Source organism: Megascapheus bottae, chromosome 5, assembly GCF_031878675.1.
Source record: "Megascapheus bottae isolate mThoBot1 chromosome 5, mThoBot2.hap1, whole genome shotgun sequence".
NCBI lineage: Eukaryota > Metazoa > Chordata > Mammalia > Rodentia > Geomyidae > Megascapheus > Megascapheus bottae.
Window position 1 is genome coordinate 62,743,150 of NC_143513.1, and position 24,494 is coordinate 62,767,643.

Below are 24,494 nucleotides of genomic sequence, written 5' to 3' on the forward strand. Positions count from 1 at the left end.
TGATAAGTTTTTCACAGCTATGAGTACATATATGTGTGTGTGTGTGTGTGTGTGTACATGTGTAGATACACAGTTATAGATATATGTCTCAACATAATTTTCACCATCTGCTCAGTAATCCACTGAGTATATTATTACCATAACAATCTAAACATTATACTCCTAGGGAAATGTGCTTAAACATGGTTCAGTGATTTGTTCCAGATGAGGACTATTTACAAAGATAACTTTTTATGTCAGCAATAAATAATCCTGATATCAACAGAGATGATGCTCATGCACACACCAAGATGGCTGCATGCTATTAAAATATATACATGTAGTTTCTTCTTCATAGCTCTCTCATTAACAGTGAAAGTGCATTTGCATCCATTTTCTCCAGTCTTCAGTCCTGCTTCTGTGGGATGCATCCTTCCATTTCTACTACTTCAGGCCATCCTTCATATTTATTTGTATCCTTGTTATTCTTAATGTGCTGTTGGGATACAATAACAGTGTATAGTTAAAAAAAAAAACAACTTTGCAAGTTGCTCATTTGCAATAATATGACCCACTCTCACTTCAGTAATGTTCATGTCAACAATTAGTTCATATAAATTATTGCTCAAGATATTAAATGAGTGGCCCAGGAGGCCTGGCACCTATGTGACAAACTTGCAAAACAACAACAAAAAAAAACAGGTGAGAAACAAACCCCTGTAGATACTTTTAAAGGCTTAATTGTCAATCCAAAAGTCGTTTATATTTTGTGAAGGCCTCAAGAATTTTCAAATGTATTCTAAAATCCAATGCTTAACTGAAATCCCTTAAAGTCTTCAAAGGAAACCCATTTCAATGCACTGGAGGGCATGGGACAAATGCAGTATTTAATTTTAAATTATGAAGTTTGAGACATGCTCTGGTACTTCCATGTAAATGACTGCCAAGGATTTATGAAAATAAATGAAAAAATATATTCAATGTCTGCCTAACCGAGCTTTCAAATAGCCAGGGTGGGAATACATTCTACAGTTTCATGTTATTTTGGTCCAGGAGTTTTCAAAGTGCTTCATGACACTCACCTGTTCAAATGGGCTTTTTGTTTTAATGCCCTTGCCACCACAAAAAACCCAGTTGTCCCTGAAACCAAGGTTCGTGATGGATGTGCTCCCTAGGTCTGCAATTAGCTTTCGCGCCTCTTCATTCAGTCTTAAAGCAACAGAGAAAAAACAGAACAACAATCAGAGGGTAAACTGATTCATGAGGGATATTTAGATCCACAGCATGATGGGAACTTATCAGCTTACATTAGACAATATAAACTGACCAAGAAAATTTTCTTTCACAGACTATTCCTATTTCAATTCTTTAGAGATGAATGATACAATATACAGCAACTCATTTAAAACTTACTCTATTAGAAAGTATTTTCTAGATGTCTGTTTTTACCTTCATTTAATTATTTTTCTTATATTTAACCAATAAATAAGGGTGGCACTGTTTCCATACATGTCTACCCTGGCTAAACCAAGATCCTGAGTAACCAAGATCTTTGTAAAATCATTACTTTGAATTGCCATTAAGTCCTTTGTAACTTACATGTGGATAGAATAAAAGTAAATGAGGGGGCTGTGAATGTGGCTTAGAGGTAAAGTGCTTACTTAGCAAGCACGAGGCCCTGGGTTTGATTCCTTAGTACCACATAGACAAAAAATAAATAAGTTTTTATAAATAAATGAGATATACAAATTTTTTTGGCCAGTCCTGATACCAAGGAATCGAACCCAGGTCTTTGTACATCCTAGGCAAGCACTCTTACCATTAGGCCAAATTTATTACATATATCAATATGTATCTATGACATACAAACCCTCAGCTTAATTTTAATTATGTTCTAAAATCAATGTGCCAGTGATTGTATATAGAGATTCCCTTCTTGAATGCTTATTTGTTAAACATGACATTTGAAATATGATATAAAAATCAATGCTCAACCCTAAGATACCACCTTACCCCAACAAGAATGGCCAAGATTTTAAACTCAGACAATGACAGTTGCTGGCAGGGTTGAGGAGAAAAAGGAACCTTACTACACTGCTGGTGGGAATGCAGACTAGTTCAGCCACTCTGGAAAGCAGTGTGGAGGTTTCTTAAAGAACTGAAAATAGACCTTCCCTAGAATCCCGCCATACCACTTCTGGGCATCTACCCTGAACATCATGACCCAAGATATTATAAAGACACCTGCTCAGCTATGTTCATCTCTGCACTATTCACAATAGCCAAGCAATGGAAACAACCCAGATGCCCTACTGCAGATGAATGGATACAGAAAATGTGGTATATATACACAATGGAATTCTACATAGCCATCAGACAAGATAAAATAATGGCATTCGCAGAGAAGTGGATGAATCTAGAGCGAATCATGTTGAGTGAGACAAGTCAAGACCTAAGGATCAAAAGGCGCATGGTATCCTTAATATGTGGCTATTAAATCCAAAGAGTACAAGAGCGAGGACTTAATAACTGCATACCCAAAGCTATGGGCATGGTAATGGGAATATAAACATAATTATATAGACAAGAAAAACCTATGACTCTATAGACATAATGTTTTATTTCATAAATTAATATGTTTCTATGACATACAAATCCTTAGCCTAATTGTGATTAAGTTCTAAATACTAAATCCCAGTGATTGTAAATAGAGATTCCTTCCTTGAACACTTGTATGTTAAACTTGTCATATAAAATATGATGTAAAAATCAACGTTAATAAATTCTTTAAAAAATACATAAGACAGGTATAAAAAAAATCAATGCTAACAAAAATCTTTAAAAAAATAAATGAGATAGGAATACAGATATTTCTAGAATAATGTTTAAGACAAAACAATTTTTTAGACTAGAAATATGAAGTGTACTTCAATTATTTGAAAAATGAAAATCTGAACCACATAACAGCTAAATATGTACCCCAAGAGTACTGACTCAAAGAGTACAGGAGATTAGCATTCCACTGATACCATTCAAAGTTCTGTGTGGATTATCCTTCTAACCAATGAGCGATTCCTCTTTCTCCCTCCCTCCCTCCCTCCCTTCCTCACAAGGGGAAAGGAAATATAATAGAGAAATGTTAACTATAGAGCTACAAAATTAACACAGATAACAAAAGGATCACCTGGACACGTTATTTGACATGAAGTGCTACAGTATATCCCTGAAAAAGCAGTTCCTCAGAGTCAATTAAGTGGCAAAGTGCCAAGCCTTTAGTGAAAAAAAAAACAAATGAAAATATAAGATCTTGAGTCCAAACACCATACTGGCATCAAAAAAACGGGGGGGGGGGAGGGGAGTAACTGGGAGCCTAAGACATAAAAAGTTAAATATTTCCAGCTTCCAGAACAAACAAGGAAGATTTTTTTTTAACAACAATGGTCCAATAAAATCAAAGTAGAGAAGACAAGAAGATCCTGTAGAGATCCTAAAGATCCTGTGAGTACTAAAGTGAAGAGGGAAGAATGGGGTGCAGTGGGAGATGGCAGCTCAGGGAACCTCCACTAGTGTCCTCTGTGCATTCCAGTAGTCAACTGAGAAGCCCCAGAAACAGCTGCTATGCACTGGATAATTCAATGGCAGGTGGGTGGCACCCCCTTGGCCCTATATGGACAGTCATTTCTGGAGGAAACTAATACATGAATCTCTTGGAGGAGGCTCTCTCTAGCAGGGTGGCCTAATGCCTTGGTAAACGTTTTCATCAAAAATGTCTATTTAGACATAAGAGTACTTTGGAGAGAGTACAAAGACAGGCTCATGGAAACCTCTTAAGACAAACATGAGATTCAAGACCAACAAGATCCACATCAGCAAAGTTGAATTTAACAAGAATAAACGCATATAAATTCCTTCATTTAAATTAAAACAAAAAATCAAGTTCTGAATGGAGAGAAAGACCTGACTTGGCACATTTTTTTTTAATAAAAAGAAAAAGTCTAAGATCAAATGAAAAGATCTGAAAAATTCAACTTGACCAAAAACTCACATGAGCCAAAAATGTGATGTGATTGTTTAAAGAAAATGAATGCTAAGCTAAATGAATATTCAAAGAAATGCAATCTCTCAAATATGGCAAGTTATGGTCTCTGTTGGACCCTGTACTGGCCAGGCCACATGTGGAACACTGCATTTAATTTGCAACATTCACTTTAAGAGAGACAACAATCAACTAAAGAATGTCTAAGAAATATAGCCAGGAGGGTAAAACAAACTAGAAACATAATATGATAAACGATGAAAAGAGCCCAGAAAAGAGAAAACTGAAAGAGACAGGTCAATTAGCTTCAAATACTTGCTGTATCAAGTGACAAGGGAACTTTTTTATTGTTTGGTTAATGACTATTGGGCAGAATTCAGAGCCAGCCCATTCTGAGAACAGATGGTTTATGAATCTGTTTTCAGTTTTGTTGGTTTCAGACAGAGTCAAAGCAGCAAGGGTCATGGCACCTTTAGCAGGTGAGGGGTCTGGTGGATATCATTACAGAGGCATTCCAGGAGACTGAGAGGTAGCTCAGCAGTTGTCACGTAGCCTAAAAGGCCTTGGTAGTCAAAGGCATTCACTCTGAATCTGTCACTTAGGGTAATTTGTAATCAGCATATTAGCAGACTCAAGAACAGTTCTGATTCCCTTAAAGAATAATGAAAAGATTATGAAGAAAAAGATGCGTGTTTACTCAGAAAGGAGAGCTTTTCAAAAATGTTAAGATATCACATTACACAGATAGCATCTTACTCCCTCAGCTGAAACAAAGAGCAATCAATATTTTTGACAGTGAAAACCTGTCTTTTGTCTTCTTAGCCTCCAGGAAGCTTCAAAGCTGAATTTGCCATGAACACATGAACCTTCAATTTACAGATTTAGTAAGTCTTTAAATAAAATAAAATGTATAAGCCAGGTATTGGTGGCTCACACCAACAATCCCATATACTCAAGAGGCTGAGATCTGAGGATTATAATTCAAAGCCAGACTGGGCAAGAAAGTCCTCTAGACTTATCTCCACTTAACCACCAAAGGCTGGAAATGAAGCTGTGGTTCACATGACAAAGCACTGGCTTTGATCACAAAAGTTCAAGAATGGAGTTAACTAGACATTTGAAGACTTTGGGAAAAAAATAGCATCATTTTCTGAATATAAATTCATAATAATAGCCTAAATGCCACTTACAAATCAATATTTGTCAACTGAAAAGTTCAAAAGACAATTTGCAAAAGAAAACCCCAAAAGAAATTTTAAAGAAACAATCTCACATCAAAAATTTGTATTTAGGAAATGATACGGTTTACTCACTTTTTGGACAACACATTTTGTTAGGTGTAAAAGATTAAAAATAGCCTATTGTCCAGCAATGGCCCTGATGAAATCAGTGATCAATTATGATAAAGGTTAGAACTGGACTAGACACCCATGGACAAGTCTTTTAGAGGAACATCTATGTGGGAAAACACTCACTGCATGAGTGGAAAGGTCTCCCATAATATTTTTACGTATGCAAATGAAGAGAACAGATGTATACAGTTATTTGGCATGGAAAATAAAATCTTGTTGAGATTTGTTCCTGAATAGGAGACCAACAATAACTTGCATTGTTGCCTTCATCGTGCTTTTCTGCATCTTTCAAATATTTTTACTATATACAGTTTTAAGGAAAAAACTATGAAATTAGTCATATGTCCAGAAATTTCTGAAGCCAAGTACTGGTAGGTCTGTTCTGTAATCCTAGCTACTCAGGCGTCTGAGAGCTGAGGGTCACAGTTTGAAGCCAGCCTAGGCAGAAAACTTTGTGAGATTCTCATCTCCAACTAACCATCAAAAAATCTGGACTGGAAGCATGGCTCAAGTGGCAAAGCACTAACAAGGAGCAAAAAAGCGGAACAAAACACAACAAATAAATAAATACATAAATAAAGCTATTTCCTATGCAAGAGTGTTATCACAATGTTACTGGACACAAAAAAAATCTGGCAATAGAACTACCCCCCCATTTTTTAAAATTTTATTATTGGGATAATGGATTCGTGGGGTAGTAAGAACTTTTAGCTACTGAAGACTTTTAAAGCCAGGAAAAAACATGAAAATAAATAAGGATATTTTTAAAATGACATTCAATATGCTAGATTCAGTGCCTTATGCCTATAATCCCAGCTACTTAGGTGGCAGAGATTGTGAGGTTTATGGTTCTAGGCCAGTCTACACAAAATGTCATACTGCATATCAAGCAACCAATTTGGCATGGTAGCACATGCCTACAATCCTAGCGACTGCTCAGGTAGGAGAATCAGAGTCCAAACTGGCCCCTAAGAAAAACATACAATCCTACACAAAAGAACACAAGAAAACAAACAAACAACAACCAAAAACCTAAAGCAGAAAGGCCTAGGGGGTATGACTCAAATAGTACAACATGCTTGATAGGCCTAAGGGCCTGATTTCAAAGCACTTACTTCCCCCCACCCAACTGAATGATGTGAGTCTAATTTTACAATATAGATGGTAAATATCTATATAGAAAATAGGAAGACAGTTAGTTGATGGGGAAAGGAAACAAGCAGGAGAACCACAAAGAAATGAACAAGGGTGTTTAGGGACAGAGAAGGGCACTAGAGGAGGAGAGAAGGCAAGGCGGGATGGATGGGCAGTCAACAAATCATGTACCTGTAGAAAAGTACCTCAGGCAACCCATCCACATGTAAATTAAGCAAAAGGATCAAAAAGGAAAGAAACTAAAAATGCTGCTGGTGTCATCTGCTCACTGGGTGATATCACCTCCTCCAGGTCACAAATCATGTGTCTTTTACAATGGTGAACAACAAGCTTTGGGAAGTGTTAACGTTTGTTGCCTTACTTGGTTGCACCATCGTCGTATGTGCCCATTAAGACTATTGTCCCATCCTGGATGGCCTTCAGAAACTCGATGAAGGGAGCCACATCTGAGTGGAAAAAAAGAAAAGGTCTGAGTAGCCATCACAGTAGTCCCTACAGTACACAGATCTCACCAGAGTCAGGATTACAGGATTGCTGGAATTCAATTGTCCGAACTTTCCAACCCTGAGTTATTCTGTGTTTAGTCCACACATCGCTGAAGCTGGTGGGTATTGATAGTGAAGTCTGGCTAGATTGTAACTAAAAGAAGATCCTGAGAGCTCTCTGCTATGAACTAGGGGGTCCACAGAAAGCCTGATTCTGAGATCGAGGGTAAACATCAGGGAATAGGAGACAGGCTCATGGAATCCTTGAATATATGCCAACCTAGGTATATAAAAATTTTTCTTTTCCTTTTTCCTCAGTTGTGTGTTCTGAGCTCAGGGTTTCAGAGTTGATAGGCAGAGTTGATAGAGCCACAACTCTAACTCTTTGTCCGCACTGGTTATTTCTGTGATAGGATCTCACTTCCGGTTCAAGGATGCACATTTCCTACCACAGGTGAAATGACAGAAATGGGCCACCATGCCTAGCTCCTGCGTTGAGGAGTCTTTTGGATATGTCTGGGTTGGCCTCAAACCACAATCCTCCCAATCTTAGCTTCCCAAGTAGCTAGGATTGTAGGCATGAACCACTGATGCCCAGGTGTAGGAGAACTTTGCTTGAAAGAGGGTACACTGCTTTTATCCAATTCTCAAGAGATTTTACAAACAAAAATGTATAAGCCCATGGACATAGATTTAGAGAATTTTCCAAGTCTATTTACAATACATAGCAAAAGGGGAGAAGAAAGAGGAACGGAGCAAGTCACTAAATGTCAAATTGGCAGTGAAATATATTATTGACACCTTGTGTCCCAGGTCCACAAAACAAACCTCTTCAGTGATTAGAAACTGCTAAGAATGCCAGACCAGACACCGGAAATCATTTTCCATCTTGAATGTTGCAGCATCAAGTTTCTGGATAACCCTCAAGTCTAGCACTACTTCAAAAGTAAGTTACTTCAAATTTACTCCAATTTTTCTTTCCCCATAGCTAAGATTCCAAAAGTCTTCTCTCATTTCAATTCAGAAAACATGTCCCAAAACAAGTGGCTAACAAATTACTTCCATTTAAATGCAAAGACAATGACGACTACAATGCAATGCAGCTGCAATCATGTCTTCACTTGGCAAGGGTTATGGGGTGAGGGAGCTCATCCGTCTTCAGTGGGAGAGAAGAGGGGGTTACCAGACCTTCCTTACATGGCTGATTGCAGCAACCACTTTGGGAATGAGTTTCTGTTTGATAAATTTTGTAAGGACAATCATACCACTGCAATCTAAAACTGATGGCAATGCATTCGGTCAGTGTAAGCTTTGACAGCCCTAAGTGTTTTCCATGAGAATTCTTCCTTACTTAAGGAGGAAACAGCATAGGGCATCTTATAAGCTGCATTTCAGACAAGCAGACTTGGGTGAGAACTGGTAATATCAATTTCAGTGGGCTTAAGAGCTGGTGACTTAATAGCTGTCAATAGGAAGGAAGGAAAAAACGAAAGAAGGAAAAGGTGCTAGCCAGCACAGACTGTCCATCACACGTGAACAGTGGAGTGGTATTCTTCCTTGGCTGCCAGTTCCTTTTCTGGCAAGGCAAGGCCACCCACTGCTTTCTACTCCTTCCAAGATTGCAAATACAGAACTGCAAGACGCTAAATCCAGTGAATTACAAAAGACATTCTAAGCCAGGTGCTGGTAGCTCACACCTGTAATTCTAGCTACTCAGGAGGATCTGAGGATCCGGGTTCACGGTTCAAAGCCAGCCTGGGCACAAAAGTCCATGAGACTCTTATCTCCAATTAACCACCAGAAAACCAGAATTAGTGCTGTGGCTCAAATGGTAGAGCACTAGTCTTGAGCTGAAGAGCTCAGGGACAGGGTCCACGCTCAGAATTCAAGCCCCATGACTGGAAAAATAAAAAATAAAATTTAAAAAAAGGCATTCTATTCCTTCTCCCATCTATGCTAACAGTATTAATGTTAACAAGGTGGAGTATGCAGGATTCTTCCTTTTTCAAAGCTGGACACTTTCTATAGCATGCCCTAGGCTCCTATGTAAGGTTATTTTTCAGGCTGAAAAAAATCAATTGTGGACAAATGAATCCAGCTAAAAATACTTAATTTGTTTATACAGTCTTCAAATTCATCCCTTCTACATTATAGACAGCTCTGAAGCAGCTTAGAGTTTTGAATTAATTGTCCTATTGCAAACAAGACTCAGTTTTTCATTGTTTTCAACTTAACATGTCAGTTGATGCACACAATACATCTTGATTAGCATCACTGCTTTTCTCATTCTCCCTCCATCTATCCCATCTCCTGAAGACTCTGACTTCCTGATGCTCAGTTTTATGAGGCGTCTTGTACTCAGTTGAATACTGGAAACAATACTGCAAACTCCAAACAGCAAGCGGTATGACTTTGCACTTGAATACAGCTGTACACTTAAGAGTCAAGAAAGTAGGAAACTCATAGTGAACACCTGCACAGCACCATACCCTACCATCACCTCCACGCTGCCCCAGGACAAAAAGAGCCATTAAGAACACACGTACCTCCTCCCCACATGTCAAAATACTTCGTGTCCAGTACTTCCCCTGTTTTCCCTGAAAGAGAAAGAAGTAACATCAGGCCTACCGCTGAGGTCCACTCCACATCGCAGAAAAGATGAGTGGTCTTATTACCTAAGGACTGACATGAATCCAGTGGCAGGGTGGGAATTGTTTCAGGGACTTGAAATCCATTTGGATTTTAATGTTTTTTTGCACACATCACAAATACAATTTTGAAGGGTAACTTTTGGAAAAGACTCGTTCATCTTTTATACCACTGAGAGGCACACAAAAAAAATGCACTACAGACTGCAGACCATTTCTATTCAACACTAGACACAGTTCATCATTTCATCCCAATTTAAGAATTACCATAAGAAAAAGGGAAAAAGAAAACTTCCTTACGGCAAAAGAAAAATTCCTCTTTACAAAAAAAAAATCTATTTAAATTCCATACTTGGTTCTACAATAAAGGTATTCAAAATTATGCTTATTTCTCCTTTAAAATCAATTAGGATGACTAGATATTGACAATTTTACATAAGAAAATGCAGAAAACTTACTGCTGAAAACTTACTGCTTATGACAGAAGTACAAACTATTTTTTCTATCCTGTCAGATGGGTAAGGGGCTGGTGGTTTGCAGTTAGCCCATCTACCTGAATATGACACTTACCTGTGAACCCTGACTTCAAGGGTTGGATTTTCGGATTTAACTTCCTAACACTTGGCAAACTCAGAACTCAACTAACTTATTTATATGAATGAGCCTATGAGAATATGGACCATATCAAACATTTATAATAAACTTTATCTTTGTTCTTCCTTTTACCTATCCAACAGTCAAGCATTTTTATCATGCTATGTAGGCCATTCCTGCCTACCTACATTCATGCAGTGAAGCAACATTTCATCATCTCCCATGCTTCCTGATAATCTCTGGAACTCTACATACAGGCATCCAGCAAAGATGCATGCTGGGAATATTTAAACATCAAGTCTCCACCTGTGGTGCTTTGGGAAGGCCTGGAAGGGTGCGGGGAAGGGTTTCACCATCTCTAGTGGTACTTCTTTTGTTTTCCCTTTCTTCCAGGGGACTTGGACTCAGGGCCTGGCACTGTCCTTGGGCTTTCTCAAGGCTAGCACTCTACCACTTGAGCCACAGCATCACTCCTGGCTTTTTCTGTGTAGGTGGTACCAAGGAATCGAACCCTTGGCTTTGTGCATGCAGGGCAAGTACTCTACCAGAAGATCATACTCCCAGCCCTCTCTAGTGGTACGTTCTAATTCCACCTCTTGATACCATTTTCCTTTAGGGCACTGATGATAGTCATGAGTTACAAAAATCACTCTTACCATTTGCCAACGCAACATTTATCCCTCTTCCAACATTATTCTTAACACCACTCATCAAACTGAAGGGAGAAAAGCAAGCCAAGAGAAATTTATTACAATTAGATATTGCATATGAATATATCACAGAAAGTCACACAAAAGAAAGAACTATAGTATCAGTTGATTATATAAACATATCAGTTGAACACTGCAGATAAAAATAAAAGGACAAGTGGCTCAGGCCTGCAATCTTAGCTATTCAGGAGACTAAGAAAACTGTGGTTCAAAGCTATCCTGGGAAGGAAAGACTGAGAGACACTTATCTCCAATAAACAAACAAACGGAGAAGCAGGAAATGGAGCTGTGCTGAATTAATAAAGCCTTAGGACCAGTACCAAAAAGAAAAAGGGTAAAAATGTTCTAAATGGTCTAGTAGTGAAATAATTTAAAGCAATTATCTTCAAATAACACTTCACAAATAACAACATATATCTTAAATACTACATACATGGTTCAAGTGGTAAAATGCCTACCTTAGAAGGCACAAGGCTGTGAGTTCAAACCTCAGAATTATGGAAAACAGGTACTGGGGGTCAAATACCGCACTAGGAGACACCATCTCACAAACTCCAGACTGCAAGTGGACATGGTGTATATGCCCTCCATCATTCTCAAGGGTCAAACAACAGAGCATCTCTTTTCTGTTTTCTGCAATGTGGTATGCAATGCTCCTTAGGAGGGCATTATACTTTCACTAATGTAGGCTTGTAATCACCTGCCCAGTCACTGACAGTGTAAACCTGCTCTACCCAAAATTGAGAAACACTACACTGCAGTCACTGATTATACATTTGACTACAGCCAGGCTCCAAGCTGCCTGAACTGGAGCTCACAGAGGGCAGTGAATGCCACTTACACCTACTAGGAGACTAGAATCAGTAAGTTAGATAACTACCACTACTGACAAGGATGCAGATATACTGAAACCCTCCATTCACTGCTGGGAGAAATATAAATTGGTGTCACCATTTGGAAACAAGTTCTAAAATAGTAAACAGTGATCTTCTGAACCAAAACGCACCCAGTGTGTACACATGAAAAATGAAGGCATTTCTATACCAAAAGGTGTACACAAATGCTTACAGAAACATCACTCGGTCTACCCAAAAAGGTATAAATATTTCTAATATCTATCAATCAATAAGATGAATAATTAAGATGAAGAATATCCATATAATAGAATATTATGTAAATATGAGGAATATTATGTAGATATAAAAGGAAGTAAGTACTGGTACATACTCCAGGTGAACCCTGAAAGACATTAATGAACCACCAATCACAAATGAGCAGAAGTGATACTATATGAAACATTCAAAATAAGCAAATCTACAGAGAAAGAAAGTAAAGTTGGTATCTTTGGTCTTAAATGCAGGCGCCAAGCAGGATAAGGACTACAACTACTCAGGGGTGCAGTTTCTTCTAATAGGATAAAAATGTTCTAACACTGCACCCTTCCTACCACAGGTTCCCGACTATATACTTTAAATGGCTTTGAGACTGAATTCACTCGTATAAACAAAAGATCTGTGTGCCTTAATCATGCACATAGAAAGGGTGGCTTTTGCAACATGACTATTGGTTCAACTGCACAAAAGAGGTACATATCAAAATGCTTCTTTGTGCTCTCCACCTTTCAGAAATATGCCAGAAAAGTAAACTCCATTAAAATGAAGAAGCAGTAGCTTTAGGTAACAAAGAAACGTAATCACACATGATTTCCACAAGGGGGCAGCAGCTGATCAATTCTTAAATAAGACAAACCGAACCATAAATGAAAAACCACTGGAGATGTAAAAATGTATAAAGGTTAGATACCCTACTATCAATGATTAACATGCTTTCCTTTATCTCTACAAAGGTGAAAAGTGAAGGCCCTGCAACACCTGTAACCAAAAACATGAAGGAAATGATGACATAAACCATGTACTACCAAGTGGACTTATTTCCAATACAGACTATGTTATAGCCACTGCTTCTTGAAAGGATTAAACTATGATCTGGCAAATGAATTTCCAAGCCAAATAAATTCACTTGTTCTTCTGTTTTTATTTGATTTGACTTATTCTTTCCCCTGCATATAATGTTATAAAGTCACATTAAAATGTTGTAAGTTCACATTCATATTAATATGACATGCTTCAATTTACTTCCTAACCTCACGGCCAAAACAACAATCTCGTTCCCTGTTTATTTGTTGTTTGTGGGGCTTGAACCCAGGGCCTGGACACTATCCCTGAATTCTTTTACTCCAGGCTAGTGCTCTACTATTTCTAACTTTCTGGTGGTTAATTGGAGATAAGAGTCTCCTGGGCTTTCCTACCTGGGCCGGCTTCGAACCCCAATCTTCAGATCTCCACCTCCTAAGTAGTTAGGATTATAGGATTTACAGGTATGGGCCACCAGTGCCTGGGTTCTGTATTTGTTTTTAAATTCCTCAAAATAATCTCTAAATTCTTGTACCAAACTTTCAGAGACACTAAAACAAATAAATTAGTGTTAATTTCATACAAACTGAAATCCAAGACGTATGCCTTAAATGAAATAAGTAACTTGGATCTAAGAAAGTTCACAGTCGGTCTCTGAGGGAGGAAAGCTGTAATTGCTGCTGTGTATTATGGATTTACATCTAATGTTTCCATTTTTCACTGATACATTCGCAATGCATCTTAAACTCCATGGCTTATGGTGAATTAACTTATTCTAGGCTTCACAGCCATCTGTGTATCAGTTTCTCAAACCTGGCCTAGAGTGACACAGCATCACTGTGGGCATTACTCCACAGCTGTGACAAATGACAAGTATCCCCTAGGGAGCAAAATCACCCCATGGAGACAGAGATCTCTAATACTCCTATCCAGAGAGGGGTACTCAGAGCACGTGCAAGAAAATAGTTAAATTTCTACTCATGCATTTGTACTACTCACTTATGCATGTTAGAAAGTATAAAAACAAAACTGTTAGCCAGGTGCTGGTGGCTCATGCAGATCTGAGGATCCAAGTTGGATGTCAGCTTAGACAGACAAATCTGAATGATTCTTATCTCCAATTAAGCAGAAAAAAGCCAGATGTGGAGCTGTGGGTCAAGTGCAGAGCACCCGCCATGATCAACAAGAAGCTCAGAGGTTCTAGACAATACCAGCACAAAAATAAACAAAACCACAAGTCTGTCTGTTATGGATAGAGAAGTGATACTAAAGAACTGGTTGGCAGGGGCTACTTAGCTTTGCCTTTCCCATTATTATTTCTGGTCCACGTCTTGCTTGAACCATTTTATATAGCAGTCAGATGATAATTTTCCGCACAGATAAAATCCTTCAACCTTACCACATGCTCAGGAAAAGACAACCCTTTACCTGCACTACCAAGAAATTCCTACATGGCCTGGTGGCGCTACACACTTCTCTCCAGAGCTTCCCCATCGCAGGACCTTTTAGAATACTCCCAGGTAGGGTGTCTCTGCCCACTTTCCACCAGCTGCTTTCATTCCCATCTCTCATTTCTCAGACTATGACCCTGGATCCCAGTTTAGTCACCACATCTCCATCTCACTCACTCCCACCACCCTGCTGTGCCTGCACGGCTGGGCCACTATTTACAGTCACTTATTTTCATTTGCTTTCTAACTACCTGTCACTTCTAGAATATAAGTTTTCCATAGAGAAACTATGCTCAATAAATACTTTGAATTGGTGAATGAAAGATGCTTGGGAAATTCAGATTCAACCTTTTCTTTGAATTCCTCCTTAAAACAACCACCAGCAACTATGTGAACTATTTGATTGGCTTTCAATACAGAAATCGAATATTATGGAAAAAGTTCTGGGCTAGAAATTGGTCCTAGGCAGTATCTCTACTGGGTATCCCTGGCCAATTATTTAGAATTCCTATGAGGACTAGCTTCAGGACCTGAGGCCTACGTAGGAAAATCACATCAATGATTTAATCCTAATGACAATGATGGAACGATGTTTGAAATGAAACTACATCAGTGGCCACCATCCATTTCATGGTTAAAGGAACTGAAATACATTACAAATCCTACATGACATGCCCATTGTGCCAGAACCAAATTCTCTAACTCCCAGGTAAGTATTATTTTACCAGGTCCTGCTGTCTGCCTGCTTTTTCTCTCTCTTTCTGACCCATCTAATCTGTATGAACTAAACCTGCCACTGAAAAGGTTTGATTTCTTCTTTGCTTTAAATGTACATGTTTCAAGGGACAGAATAGATCTGAGGAGAGTCTGCGGGCAAAGTGTCATACAGAACTTGGTCTTCAGTATTTAAAATCAAACTTGCTGTCTCTAAAGTCAATCAAGGTAGACAAGGTCTAAAGTCCAATTGCTTTGCAAAAGAGGACAAGTATAAAGAGTCAGAAGTATGGCCTAGTGGTAGAGTGCTTGCCTAGCATACACAAAGCCCTGGATTCAATTCCTCAGTACCAAATACAGGTGGAAGGGACGCTGTGGCTCAAGTGGTAGAGTCAAGCCTTGAGAAAGTTTAAAGACAGTGCCCAGGCCCAGAGTTCAAGACCCACGACTGGGTAAAAAAATACAGAGAGAGAGAGAGGGAGAGAGGGAAAGAAGGAAAGTATTATCCTATAAGACCTTCCATAGCTAACAAAATGCAAAGGCGCTGGATAAAAATCTAAAACCTTATATGGCTTTTGTTTCAGTATCCTGGAGGTCCTTTCAATTAGCTTCATACTATATGGCCTTATATGATTGTTGTCCTTAATGTTCTATATTATCTTTCATCTCCTTTGCTGTCTCTTGGGTATCTCATATTGTTACAGTATCTCACTTTGTTATTTGATATATTGAATTTATTTGTATTTGGTTACTTGAAATATGATAGGGAAGGGGGGAAAACCAAGACGGGGGTGGGTAGTGGGTGGGGGGGAGGGTAATGGGTACCAAGACATGTGAAAGGGTATCAATGTATGTGAATTAATGCACCTTCTATCTGGCAAATATCATGTAACCCTTTTATTAATTACAATAAAAAATTATTTAAAAAAATCTAAAACCTTCTCTGTTCAAGAGACACACAGAGCTGGGAAGTCCCTCTAACTTCTCTGTCTTGTTGCCTTAATTTTGTTTCACATAATTAAAAGCCAAATTTATTATCTCACAGGATGCTAGGTGAATTCATGCATCTACTTTTCCAGATAAGAGTAAAAATAGACAATAAAAAAATGGCGTTTGCAATTTCAGAGGCAATAAACTTAATTACAAGCAAAGGTTGATATGGAGGTAGGTTACTTAAAAACCTGCAAGCCTGTGGAGTATCTCAACTGAGAAACCACCCAGCTTGATTTCACACTAAGCCCTTCATAAGACAATGGTCTTGACATCCTCAGAGGACCATTTCACCCTGAGCAAACAACATTCAAATACAGAAAATGGAAGAGAATGGTTTACAGGGCAAAAGGTTCATCATCCGGGGCAAACATTACCAGCAAGACTATATTGACATGAATGTATTATCTCTTTGAGCTCTCCCATTCACAGGTCATGAGCCATACATGGCCATTAAGTACTTGGAACTCTGCCCACAGTGACTGAAGAAGTGAGATTTTATAGTTATGATTATGGTTATTTTGTTGGTAGTGAGGCTTGAACTTAGGAACTGGGACTGCTCTGAGTTTTTGTGCTCAAGACTAGTGCTGTACCGCTTTCATCCACAGCTCCACTTCCGCTTTTCTGGTGGTTAATTGGAGATAAGAATCTCAAGGACTTTCCTGTGTGGGCTGGCTTCCATCTCAATCTCCTGAATAGTTAGGATGACAGGCATGAGTCACTAGCACCCAGTGAATTGAGCTTCTAATTTTAATCAAGTTAAATGAATTAACTTTCTCCTTCCTATTTCAAATCAAAGGAGATAACCTGAGTCTCCGAATGGGATAGTTACAGATCTATGGAGTTCACTAGAAGCAAACATGTTCATGTGAAGCTAGGTTGATTGCATGCTTAGCCACTCTCCAAACAATTTAATAACTTAAAGTCTCCTTCAATACATGGGGACAAAAGCATAGAATGAGGATGGAAATGACTGTTCTCATTAGTGGTATTTTAAAGGACACCCAGAGTTTCAAGCTGGCCAATACTTACACATTGTCTTCCAGGCAGATCTTGGGACCCACCACATTGGCTGCGCCACTCGTCATCTTAAAGGCGAAATGCTTGTCAGGGCAAGCTTTGGAGATCCCACATTTATACCTGGGAGGCTTTGTAGCTGTGGAGAGAATAGATGAGATTTGTTTTTTTAGAATACCAATGTGTTTTGTGTTTCCAAGCACAAAAATGGCATTAGGAAAAACACACATTTTTAGATACAGGCTAGTGAACTTTTCCTGAGGGTTTCAAAGAACCTCAAAACAACAAGGAGATAACACCAAAAGCCAGCACCTCTTGGGGAATGAACTAGCAGACAAAAACAGATCAAGTCACATAACCTGGATAGATGATCTCAAGTCACAAGTATATCGTAGCTAGTTATTTTTGAGTGTATCTTTAGGGTGCCAGAGGTATTGAAGAGTTGCATTCCCCCCATACACACACAGCTGAGCACTAACTGGTTAGCTCCAGGAGCACGAAAAAACGTGAGACCCCACTGACTATCTGCCCATAGATAGTTCTAAATGATACTTCTGTTATTTTCCAATACTGTCAGCACTGAGACTACTAAAACTAGACAGTACCCACAGAATAAAATACCTTTTATGAGGCAATGTCAAAAATGCTCGGCTGTCTAATCAAATAGCCTCCATAAATCTAAAATGCAATTTGCAAAGCAGGTTTTATTCATACTCAACTGTCAACACTGCGGAATACAGGCGTACAGTAGTACAGAATAAGCCATTAGTAGAAGAGCGAGATGCAATACTTACAACGAGCAGCTGTGTCCAGCGCTGATCTTGCTGAGAAAACAAAATATACTTGCATTAGAAAGAATGAGCACATTGGCAAATATCTACTTAAATATCTTCAGAGATTCAATCAGGCCTATCAAAATTTATTTATACAATAAATAAAATACAAATATCACTTCAGAGAAAGAGTAGCTTTACAGCCTAAAGCTTATTACAAACAATTATGTAAAAGGAGGCAGGCACAATTGCTCACACCTGTAATCCTAGCTACTCAGGAAGCTGAGCTCTGAGAATTGCAGTTCAAAGCAAGCCCCAGTACTAAATTAAGTGAGACTCTTATCTCCAATTAATCACTACAAGACTAGAAGTGGTGCTGTGGCTCCAGAGGTGTGACGGTAGCCTTGAGCTGAAGAGCTCAGGGACAGTGCCCAGGCCCAGAGTTCAAGCCCCACAACTAACAAAAACAAAACAACAACAAAAAAAGAATCACAGGAGAAGTGTTGTGTTTTATTTTGTTTTGTTTTTGTTTTTATTGTTGGGATACTATATAGAGGGGTTACAGTTACAGGTACATTACTTCTTGCAACTGATACAATTACTACAACTTTAAATCCCAATCATAAAGGTATTCTATAAAGTTATCTTTAAATGACTATAAATATAAATTTCAGTGAGTATTTATGGTGTTCATAATGGCTGTTTCATAGGTATAAACATGCAATTACACAAACTTTTCATGGTAGTTAGGTAAGTAGCTCAGATAGAAAAGAAGAGGCAAACTTTGGTTAATCTCATATTGTTATTGTATCTGACTTTGTTATGTGGTATGTTGTATATACTGATTATTTGAAATAGGAAAGGAAGGGGGAAAACAAGATGATTGGGAAGAGGTGGGAGGAGAGAAATGGGGAAAAAACATGAGAAGGGGTATCAATGTGTGAGAAGTACTGCACCTACTATCTGACAAATATAACTGTGTCCCCTCTATACATCAAAATAAAATAAAATTTAAAAAATTAAAAAAGAAAAGATGAGCCTAGTGAATGGAATACATCTTTCATTTCTCCAAATAGAAACATACTGGCTACAGCAAAAATAGTTACAGTCTTAATCCTAAGTGAGTGTTAACAATTCTCCAGGTCATAGAGGTCAGAAGGTCAAGTTTTATCAATTGCAGATTCTAACATGGTCATTAATTACAATTCCACTTACAGCTTTCTACATCAACACCTGAGCCCAGCCCAGGAAATTATGCTTACATCATCAGCGTTCTGTGGACAGCTATTTCCTGATTTGGCTACAAAGTATGCGGTGTGATAAATGTTAGCTAGCTGTCTGACTGTAAATAGTCACTTCGTTTCTTAACTTTTGTACTATTTTTGATAACTGTGAATTTCTTGTAACCTCAATATTCAAACAAGCTAGCAAAAAGTGTAAGCTGAAAGACAGTATCTAAATGTTTAAAAAGTAGAAAATGGCCAAATGAAACATCATTTACTCTACATAATACTGTTGAATAGCACACATCACTAAGTCATAGAGGTAATGTAATAAATAATGCACAAAAAGTTTTAATGTGTGAAATAAAGCAAAAAGCATACTTCATCCAAAGTTGATTGTTAGTACTAAAATATTCATGGATAAGAATAAAGATTTGAAGACCAAAAAAAGGAAAAAAAGGACAATACTGTAATTCAGGTAAACAGAATTACTGGATTTCATTATCTAAATTGTATAATTTTTCCTTTATTACATTGTTAAAGGAGGGGGGAATCAATTCCAGAGATCTGTCCCAAGACTCTTCTTTCTCTAAATGACAACAATAAAGCCTAGAGCACAACCAGTCTGCAGCCCAAACACTAGAAATGCTCAACTTCAGTGGGTCCTAAACAATTGTATCATCAGACACTCAAGACAAGATGTGAACAGGCTCACAAGGATGCCTTATTCACACTGGTAGGGCACTTTGCCAAGTACTTTTGTATGTGTTAGTAAATTGGGCACCATGGCCATTTGAGACAAGGAAACTGAAGATTGAGATTTACTGGTTTGACCTGTTCTAGGTCATAATTAACAATTGGTAAGAGTTGGCATTGAAGGTCATCTTGAATGTAACCTCCAAACTCACACTTTACCCTCTTTCAAAATGAGAATGTCTGAGGCCTTGTGATCACATACAGCAACACTGCTAGTCTTGGTTGGAGTCAGAGGCCAGGAGAGGAGTCTTTCAAATAACTCTTCTCATCAGAGGAGTGAAGACTAGAGATAAGTCAACAAAAACCCTGACAAACCCTGAAGTAATCCATATACAGTGGGCAGTTTGTCGGGGGGGGGGGGGGTGAGAGAAAAAAAGGTAGTTAACTGGGTTGGAAAAAGTGTAGATTAATTCAGAGCAACTAAAAGAACTTAGGAATGGACCAGATAGAGGAAAGGTGGAGGAGGACCTGGAGTCAAGGATGCTGATGGATCAGGGATCTGACTATAGCAGCACTCATGTACTCATTCACAAGACCCACTGAGTCAAAATTCTTTCTCTGCACCCGAAATATTTATAATTGATACAGGGTGGGAATAAGTGGTAAGTTCTACATAGGACCCTGGCAAAGATTCCAGAAGAACAGTACAGAGGCCAGTTATACCCAGAACCTTGGATTACATATACAGAAAAATACGTTTTACTAAACCAAGTTAGATATTAACTTGACAAAGATAACTAAAGTAGTCTGAAATGAACATAAAAATTAAATTAATTTTTCAGCAAAAGATAGGAATCCAGTAAAGATTTATTGCATACCATTTTAGTTGCAACATCAAAATAAACATCTTTCTTAATTGTGCCTAAACCATGGTAGCTACAATGCACACAATGGGAAATATCAAAAATGGAAGTTAGGAGACAATTATTCTAAAGTACATGACACTGGTTGATAGTTGACTTCAGTTATGTCTAATTAATACAATGTTCTATGAACCCCACTTAGGAAATGCTGTTCCTTGTCAACCCATCAATCATCCACATTTACTTTCACTCAAGCAGAACGGAGTATCCACAACAGAGCCTCACACTAGATGTTTAGTAAAGAAACAGGACACCACAGCCTTCAGAGATTCATTTTCTGATGATGGGGAGGCAGATCCATGAAAAGATAAGCAAGATTAAAAGTCTCTACTGTAAGGCAGAACAAAATGACTGACACAGGTGCTATGTAACTAGAGCAAATCGTTCAAAACTAGGACACCAAGGTGGCACCATGAAAAGCAGATGGCACGGGGATAAACCACAGGGCAGGTGCCAGATCAGCATGAGAGCAGGGGACAGTATGATGGGATAGGGAGGGGCAGGGGGCCTTTGTGACATGGCAAGTATATGATATGGTAGGGTGTTGAGGATAGGTATTATCTGAAGCAGAAACTGTATTTGATTCTCTGTGATCCACAACTATTAAAGGCTCATGAGTTTACAGAAAATGACTCTTACAGGGGTGAAACACAGAGACAGTAAAAATGAAAACGAGATGTAGGGTCATTATGCAATGCTAATAAAAACGGTTTGGACTAGGATGAAGTCCTTAACTGAGGAAACAAAGGGTGGGTACAGATAGGGACAAAATACTGCAGGAGTCTCCATAGGCGACTTGTGCCAAGCTGGCTTTACCTTTTCTGAAAGCAGCAGGCCTTTCCCAAAATACTGCAACTTCCTTATTTGTATCAGTGGCTACACTGCCTCCCTTCTCTGGGGCATCCATTTCTTTTTCTTAGCTTTTTGATCTCTTTTTGTTGATTTGTCACTCACAAAATTTCCCTCAAGCCCTACAGCCAAGTGAGAGTATTACTTTAAAAGAAGAAAAGCCTACAACATCTAGAAAGCATTTACACATCTATACTCTCAGAAGAACTAGCTATACATTTATTTCTGGGGCAAGATGGAGTAAGCCCTGGACATCTGTGTGGTTTCTGGACCGTTGTTCAATGAGAAGCTAGCTGTACTCTCAAAGGCCACCAGGCTCCCCAAGAGTAACATAAGTTCTCAGACCAGAACAAGGAAAATCATGTCTCACTGTACTTGGCAATAACTACTTTAACCTGAATCCTGCGAATTTCATTGTATGATGGATTCTGAAAAACAGACAGGTTCTGGAGCAAAATCACAGGTGATGACAAGGAAGCCAGAAGAACTGGTAGTACAGTTGAATTATCTGAGAGCACTGATGCAGAAGAATGCTCCAGCAGGCAGAAACAAGATCAGTGGGATGAAAAGCAGATTCAGTGCAACACAAAGAAGCACTTATCAATAGTTATTGTCAGAAAACACACCTAAAAATGCTTCTACCGATCACAAGGACAGCATACAGGAACAGCCTACAGTCTCGATGCTCAGCATACAGTCAGGCATAGGACAGTCTAGCTCACATGGGAGCTACTTTGAATGCAGGCTGTCAGGCCACATCCCAGCCATAAAGGAGAACCTGTACTTGCCCAGACTCTCTGCAGACTTCGAAAGTTTGGGATGCATGGTGTACTGGACTCGAGGGTATTTGCAGGAAACAAATCAAGTCTTAGAGGCTGCTTCTAGGCATTCATATAGGGTATTCAAAGAACTCAATGCAGAGATCTTCAAGTTCTTTCATTTGCTTCTGCTGTTAGCTCAAAATGCTGTTTCTGTGTTTCGGTCTTACTTTTCACAACTTAACTTGACAGCCAAAGTTTATTCAGTGTTACTACAAGGATCTAAGACTATTAATAGCTTCTGTAACTTCAAGTAATGTAGGCTTGTGGTAGCCAGAAGAAATTCTAAATTGCACATCTAAAGACACTATTTCTCACTTGAATATGTCAATATTAAGATCTACTCTTTCCTCTAATGCAGTTTTAAATATGATTGGTTCTACTTATCAATTTAAAGATTTTTTTTTAAAAAACTGAATTTAGCAGGAGAGGTTTTTTTTTGATGTTTTGTTACTTTTTATATGTTTTTTTCTTTCTTTTTCCACTTTGTCACTGTTTTTGGCTTCTGTACTTTTTGTCTTGTATGTAGGTTGGGGGAGAGAAGGGGAAGCACAGAAATGGTGCGACAAAGACTGAATTAATTCAGCAGTGATACTCACTTGACACTATATGAACTATATAACGTGGGGGAGTGGGTTGGGAGGGAGAGGTAAAATGAGGACAAAATAAGGACGGGGTTTCACTAGAAGCAATGTATTGATTTATCTGACTTACGTAACCTCTCTGTATATCACCTTTACAATAAAAAGATTAACAAAAACACCCCCTGAGTTTAGGGCTAGGAAAGTGTAGTTCAGAGGTAAATTACTGCCTTAGCAGCCGCAAGGCACTGAGCTTAATCCTTCCCATAAAACAAAACAAAGCAAAACTTATTAAAAATTCCTGCATTAAAGTATCTTATAATGGTATATTTATTTAAAATATAGAAATATTATATGAATGGATAAAAAGGAGATTTCACAGAAAGAAAATAAGATGAATGGCAATGGTCATGATTAAAATTCATCATTATGACTCCCTGGAAACTGTGGGTTATAGGTGGGTGCAAAACAGAGAAACAATTAAAATTAAGGGTGCTGTGCTTTATCTTGTAGAATGTCGCTCAGCATGTATGAAACAGCATCATTAAATGTTTGAAAATATTAAATAGAAGGTTCTTTGCTTTATACTGCCTTAATTCTAATATCTCCTAGGTATTTTAGTATATTCTAACAAGCCATATTTATTGATACAATAATTCTTTTTCTAAATGACTAAGCAGCAATAAATGAGTAAGAACTGAAAAAAAAATAAACAGCCACATAAGAAATAAGTTCTAAGAAAGGGAAAAACATAGAACTTACCAAATAGATTTCCTAAACTTGCATCCATTTTTATTTCAAATACTTGAGAAATAACATAAAATGTCAGTAAAAATACTGCCACAGCTACCACCAGCTTTGCAGCTCCTAGGTAAAAAGAAGAAACAACTCACATTAGTTCATGAGCTTTTAGAACTTTTGCTATAAATATAAAAAGTTTCAAAAACTTTTTCTACTTTTTATCTGATGGATCTTAACTTTGTGTTTCGCTTACAAGAACAACCAAGCCAATGACCTACCAAGAGGGATTTTCCAGATCCTCAAGGTGACTGAGTAATCCAACTGTGAGTATATAGCAGATATCTCTCTAGGTTAACATTCAACATAATCACCTCACATCAGCCCATCAGGCCCTGGCTAATTACAGCAGGGTGTCTCAGAGCTACTTCATCCCTCGCAAAACAGCAGACAACAAAAACAAAAGTCTTCTACTTATTTTCTAGTTTAAAATAGGAATCCCAATTCCAAAGGATATAATGTGGCATCTATCAGATACATTTCACAACTGGGTAAGCTCTACAAATGAGATTCTTCATCTTTTTTTTTTCTGAGAGCTTATTTTTTTAATCATATTTTGTATTATTTTTGTTATACTTTTATTACCTTTTAGTTGTTGTAGAAAGGAAGTTATTGTTGAACAAATCAGTCTATAAGTACAACTCATCTTGATTCAAGTTCAATCCTTGCATCATTTTTCCTCATCCCGCCCAACCCAGTCTTTCCTTTCAATTGTTCTTAGTTGTGTAGGACATGTATTGAGTATTATGACTGCATTTTCTAACATATATGCATTTCTGAGTGCATTTT

General features: G+C 38.2%; 1 protein-coding gene across 1 annotated transcript in view; it reads right to left on the reverse strand.

Moving 5' to 3' along the window:
• Nucleotides 1–214: 214 nt before the first annotated feature.
• Nucleotides 215–24,494, reverse strand: part of Fam3c (FAM3 metabolism regulating signaling molecule C) — a 37,693-nt gene continuing 13,413 nt past the window's right edge. The window contains exons 3-10 of the mRNA XM_090333212.1: nt 23,670–23,774; nt 17,839–17,868; nt 17,060–17,183; nt 10,906–10,964; nt 9,554–9,604; nt 6,884–6,968; nt 1,062–1,188; nt 215–475 (exon numbers count right to left, since the gene is read on the reverse strand). Of these exons, the coding sequence (XP_090189338.1) occupies nt 386–475; nt 1,062–1,188; nt 6,884–6,968; nt 9,554–9,604; nt 10,906–10,964; nt 17,060–17,183; nt 17,839–17,868; nt 23,670–23,774 (671 nt within the window). The 3' untranslated portion in view covers nt 215–385. The remainder of the gene's footprint in view (nt 476–1,061; nt 1,189–6,883; nt 6,969–9,553; nt 9,605–10,905; nt 10,965–17,059; nt 17,184–17,838; nt 17,869–23,669; nt 23,775–24,494) is intronic.